General features: G+C 43.4%; 1 protein-coding gene across 1 annotated transcript; it reads right to left on the bottom strand.

Moving 5' to 3' along the window:
• Positions 1–605: 605 nt before the first annotated feature.
• LOC139563322 (ETS-related transcription factor Elf-3-like) lies at positions 606–6,029 on the bottom strand. Its single transcript, XM_071381942.1, has 9 exons — positions 5,845–6,029; positions 5,284–5,459; positions 3,832–4,062; positions 3,564–3,650; positions 3,346–3,459; positions 3,080–3,166; positions 2,842–2,955; positions 2,193–2,394; positions 606–2,003 (listed from the first exon to the last, which is right to left on the bottom strand). The coding sequence occupies exons 2-9, from the start codon at positions 5,450–5,452 to the stop codon at positions 1,889–1,891; spliced, it is 1,119 nt and encodes a 372-aa protein (XP_071238043.1). The 5' UTR covers positions 5,453–5,459; positions 5,845–6,029; the 3' UTR covers positions 606–1,888.
• Positions 6,030–6,240: the final 211 nt, after the last annotated feature.

Below are 6,240 nucleotides of genomic sequence, written 5' to 3'. Positions count from 1 at the left end.
ATGTTTGAACAGCAAGCTTACTGTTGTGTTGTAGCAAATCCGAAGGGTAGTTGATGTTAAAAAGCAAACACTGACAATCAGTCATTACTGTCGCCAGGGTGATGGTAGCTCTAGGAGGAGTAGAAGCTTACTCCTGCGCCAACCAGAGACAATTGCAACTGAGAGACAGGTGCAAAGCACTGCTTCATGTTAAGTAGAAACTTGACATGGATCTGAAAACGGCAGTCGATTACATTTTGATTACACACCTAGGATGACCTCTGTGCTAAATGTCTTGTTCTGTAAGTAAATAGGCCTTGACTGAGCCAGAACGGCCCAACTTCTGTGTTTGTTGTCTTGTCTGACGATGGATGGCAGGAGTCAGACTGCCAACTGACTCGTCCTCCAGATGAGATGTTATACTGAGGTTAAACAGGTGGTTGAGACGTAAAAAAGACATGTCAAGGGAGAGAATGTAACTTTAATATATTTTAATTTACCTGATGCTATTACACCGTTTGAATTAGGAGTGCTTTTAATTTAAGTTTATGTTCAGTTGGGGTACTATGTGATTTTCTTTCAAACATAATAGTCAATTTTGTACCAAATACACAAGGACACTTACATTATTTAAAACAGTTTATTTCCGTAAAAAGGCTCTTAACTGTACAAAATAAGACAATGTGCTGTACATACATGCGTGTGAAAATATCACAAACGATACAATCTGAGATTGAATTCTCATACTCATGTCATTGAGCGATCTAGAAGGGAACAGACCAGCTGAATAACAGAACTAATAATCATAAAGAACAGGAGTTGAGTCGCTGAATTGTTTTAACCTGATGTAGGTCTCGTCTGGTGAGATACAAAAATATTAATATGGCTATAAAGGACACATACTTCATAGACAACATTCACAGTGACGTACACAACGTCGTATCACCAATAGTTTAGAATGAGTAGCCCTTCATTTTGTTCCCTCTCCCTCTTCTCTATCTTTTGTTTGTCCTCCATTTTGTCTCCTCCCTCCTTCATATCAGGTTTACAATTTAACACAAGACCTTATATACCCATAACTCCCAGAAGAGTAAAACACAACATGAGGCTCTTCTAACCATTGGCTCAATTTAGAAGTCAAAAGTTTGGCAACTAGCCATCTTCCAAATAGACATATAAAATGATAGGCTGCACAGGGATAGACTGTCACTTGTTAAATATGAATAGAAACAAAAAACAATACAAACAGATTCATATAATAGCCAGTGCTTACATTGCCAGAGTAAAAATCATAATGCCCAGGTGGTTGTCATAGTGACACACAAGGTGAGTTATTCCCGCACAATGTAAGGCGCTTACCTAAATGCCTTTATTGTTACATTTAGCAGACGCTTTTATCCAAAGCGACTTACAGTCATGCATGCATACATTTCACATAGGGGTGATCCCGGGAATTGAACCCACGTTCCTGGCATTGCAAGCACCATTCTCTACCAACTGAGATATCCAGGACCATACAGACATACAGGACCACTATTATCTATCCCAGAGAGAATATAACTGAAAACAAATAAACAGACACACCATCCTACCTACCACTGGTAGGCCCAGAGCGATGTCCACAACAATGCCTGATTCAAAATCGAAAAATACACATAATTACTGTACAATAACTATATCGGTTCATAAAACCTACTGGAGCCAAAAACACTGGCTTAAATTTTCTGCAACACCTCCCCTGGAAGAAGAGAAGTAAGTGTCTTTATATTCTTTCAGGTACAGTAGAGCTGTCATCCAGAGACTGGGCCATCCTATCTAAAATAGGACCCAGGGGAACTGGTCTGTCCAGTTTATGCCCCCGCCACTCTTGGCCATTGGTCTCTACCTGTCCTGTCTCCTGCCTTGTATCTCACATGCCATGCAGCTCGGTCTCTTCCACCTTCCAGCCGGTGGAATTCTTCCCAAACTTATAGACCAGCCGTCTACCGTCCACTCTATCCAGGATCTCTCTCTTATAGTAGTATCTATAGGAGGGAGGGAGGCAAGAGAGCCACAGGTTATTCTTATGACCAGGCAATGGTTTATCATTGTCGACACAAAAACAAATCTAACTTTATCCTCAACTGGTTAGCTCTGTTTAGCTTGGTTGCTAGGATTAGGGTTTCCATGGCTAGTTGCCATGATGGTGCTACTATATCACCATGGTTTCCTACCTCATGGCGCGGCTGAGTTTCTCATAGGTCATGCTGCTGTTCTTCTTCTTCTGCCCCCACAGCTGCGCCACAGCCTCAGACTTGAGGAACTTGAAGACACCCTCACGGCGGTCCTCCCACTTCATCAGAGCCTGGTTCTGGTTCTGCTCTGGGTGGATCAGGATGTCCCTAATGAACTCCCACAGGTGGGTCCCACGGGGCGCTATAGGGGGAGAAGGGAGAGCTAGCGTTAGGTGTGTGTAAGACAGCGCAGGTGTGTGTGTGTGTGCTTAAGCAAGCAAGGGGGAGGTAGAGCAGGTGTGCTTGTGTTTGTGTGTGTGTGTGTGTGTGTGTGTGTGTGTGCGCATGCGTGGGTGTGTTTGTGTGTGTGTCCGTGCGAGTGTGCATGTGTGGTTATTGGTCTATGACCTAAAGGCACCTGTGATGTTTTGACTGTGGCTGTTTTCAGTACCAGATGCAAAAATGTATGCAAATCATGTGACTGATAAAACCGTGCTTCTACAGAGCACCATTGAAAACAGTTGTTGACATTGGTGTGTGTGTGTGTGTGTGTGTGTGTGTGTGTGTGTGTGTGTGTGTGTGTGTGTGTGTGTGTGTGTGTGTGTGTGTGTGTGTGTGTGTGTGTGTTAGAATGAGAAGAGCCACTCACCATGTTTGCTCTTTGTGGAGGCCTGGTAGAAGTGTTTGGGGTCTCGGCTGAGTTTGGGAGGTCTTCCTCTGCCTCTCTTCTTCATCTCTCCCCTTTCTGTCTTTATGTGCACTTCTGTCAAACACAACGGTTCCGGAGTTCAGAACACCAGACCGACTTTCAAAGAGACATGCACTTTCAAGGCTCACCCGTCTGAACATCAAGAATGTGAGGTCCACTTATGAAAAGGTGCACTCACTTGCGATTTGAGGGTAGGAGAACTCTGGGTCAGACTCACTGCTCCTGGATTCTGGAGAGCTGGGGTTCTGGAAGCTCAGCATTCCACCTGGGGGCAGGGAGAGAGGAAGGAAAACACTTTCAACATGGCCGCTCCTTCGTCCTGCCTTGATCGATACAGGCCAAACCAATCACACACTGATCGAAGTGATGTGAGAACATTTGGGGGAAGGGAGATGAGAGGAGTGATGATAAAGGAGAAGAAGAGGAAAGAGGTACACCACTCACCTGATGAGGAGCTGTGCATGCTGTCGGACTCGTATCCGTTATCGCTGAGCGGCTTCATGTTCTCAAAGTTCTTGAAGATGTGTGAGAAGTCAGTGTAGCTGGTGTCTCTCACAACTGTAACAGTAACGTCACAATGTCAGCAAATGTGTCCTTTTTAACACTTGAGGCTTTGGCGTGGTAGTAGGAAGTGGGAAGAAAAGACGAGAGGAGGTGTTTACCTTCGTTCACTTCTACTGTGCTGAGCAGAGGGAAGTCTGGGAACTCCTCCAGGAAGTTGTCCAGAAGCTTACAGGTCTCATTCAGATCTGGAACCGAAATGACAGACACATAAATACATTTAATGACTGAATCATTACTATATTGACAAATCAATTGTCTAAATTAAATTACTAAAATGTCTGTGTCTGTTCCTGGAGCCAAATCTAAGATTCCCCCTTTTATGATCATCAATAAAGTTGATTCATTTCACTTCCATCAGATCCTTACCGTATTTGGCCTTGAGTTCCACCAGGCTCTGGTAGAGCTGCGTCCCGAGGGACATTCCAAACATGTTTAACAGCTGATCTCTGGTCAGTTGGCAAAGTGTAGGTCCATCCATGGAGCAGTAGGACATGCTCAGTGTGCTGGCATCAAACTTACTGCGCTCCACGTGAAAACTGATCCACTCCAAAACGTTCTGCTTGCTCCAGTACTGAGGGTTCAGGTCATACCATTGAGCTAGAGGAGGACACAGAGGTGGAGGGGGGAGTTAGATTTGTGCACTGTGTGTGTCTGTGTATGTTTTTCTGTGTTCATGTGTGTGAGACATTCTGTCATTGTAAAATCACTTTTGAGATTAAACAATCTTTTTTTATATAGCTTTTTCTTTTGTTGTTACATGTACATTTTACATAGATGGCACTTTATTTTTTTAAACTATAGTTACATAGCAAGAATAAAGTAATTTGATATAGATTAAATCTGGATAGATAGTAATTACACACTATGTTTTCAGTCATAACTATTATAGAACATTTAAAATATAAAACCTTTGTCAATCTAACCACCCACAAGATGATAACTAACTCACGTTTTCCAAATAAATGACAACCCACCAAGAACCCAGATCCTGATCTGGACCTGTGAAAATCTGATTTTGTGGTTTCGCCAAGTCAGAATGTCTGGCTCTAGTTTATCTCTGCTGCCTAGTTTATTATCTCTGCTCTGCTGACGCTCTGTCCAGTCACCACTTATCACTCGCTATAGGCTACGGCAAATAAAATAAAGCTTGAGACGTCTGAAAGATGAAAAGACCGCATTCCTCTATTAAATACAAGTTAAACATTGTCCCGGGTTAATGATTTAACAGCCTTCTAAATGAGGTCATTGCAAAGTTCAGCCAATCCCCTGTCTGTCTGACAGTTTCGCTTAAGGATACGCAGTATGTTTGATGTGTGCTTCGACTGAGTGTCTGCCAACAAGCTCAGCCAATAGGTCTATCCAGGGTGAGACAATGGGAAATATCCACGGACTTCACCAGCCGACACAACGACTAAAACCAAACAACCGCCAAAACTCATGACTGAATAAAGATCCTCTAAGAAAACATTACACACATCCATACTGTGGTTTCCCAGGTGATCAACACACAATGACATATCAGGGACTAAAGTATCCCACATGCTGATAACGAAGCAGAGACAGTTACACATCCTCCTCTTCTGTCATTATTCAGTTTGTGTCTATAGTTTCTTCCTTCAATAGACATCGTAGTTACATCATCTTCTGGGTGCTCTCAGTTATTATGAAGAGGCTTTGTTATAAGACGCCTATAGGGTCCAGGTGACCGCAGATGAAAATTAGTTGTTAGCTAAATCTGGTGAAATGCTTCTTTTTTTTTTATACATTGTCCATGTCAAAAAAAAAAAAAAAAAAAAAAGTATTAATTACTGTTCTCACCCAGTATATTGGCACTGCATGAGGAAAGGTCTGAGAGGTGCAGCAGGTCTCCTACGGCGGGCAGAGACACAGTGGTGAGGCTGGGCTGCAGCGGCTCTGGGCTCCCAGTCTGGTACATGGTCATGTTAGCGTTGGTCAGGATCATACACAGCTCACTGGCAGACGACATGGGCTATCTACAACCAGGAGACAGTCCAGTTAGTATGACATTAGAATGCTGTTTATGGACGTAGATTCATAAACAAATATGTACATGTCTTCTCTAACTAGGAGACAATTGAGTGAGCCATTCGGTGCGTATACAAGGATGATCAACATTTGGATATTGATGTGTTAGTGGAACATGCCTTATTATATTCATTGATTTGAAGTGGGTCACTGTGGTTGTACTTTGCATGTGTGCGAAATATTTGTCTGTGTATGAATATATACCAGTTTTTGTTTCCTTTCCTCCGCTGTGCATGAATATACGCAAAACATATGCTGTCAAGATGCTTGTGACCCCCGACCAAAACACCCACCCCATTACTCCCCAAAGAGCACCTCCATCTCCACACGTACCTGATTCTGAGGCGACCCGACAGGTAGCGATGAACAGGTAGCGATGATAATACTCCACAGTTTGATTTAGAGTCCGGTGTTTGTGATTCACTCCGAGAGCTTGTCAGTACACGGTTAATCTTAAGTCTATTTCTTCTCTCTCTCTCTCCCTTTACCTCTCTCTCTATAGAGTAAAATATGTACCTGTTGCTAGATTTACCTGTGTTTGGCTTTATAGCCAAGTAAGACAGGTGGGAGGGGCCAGGTCAGGGTAAACTGGGGGGGAATTCCATGGTACCATTAAGCCATGGCATGGGTCACACCCCCCTCTCTTCTCTCCCCTCCCTCTTCCTCTCTTCCAGAGAACAGTGAAAACAAAACAAACCTGCCCTCCCGCTATGCCACCCCCAGACACAC

This window comes from Salvelinus alpinus, chromosome 2 (assembly GCF_045679555.1).
Source record: "Salvelinus alpinus chromosome 2, SLU_Salpinus.1, whole genome shotgun sequence".
Lineage (NCBI taxonomy): Eukaryota > Metazoa > Chordata > Actinopteri > Salmoniformes > Salmonidae > Salvelinus > Salvelinus alpinus.
This window is presented reverse-complemented; position numbering and strand designations above follow the sequence as displayed.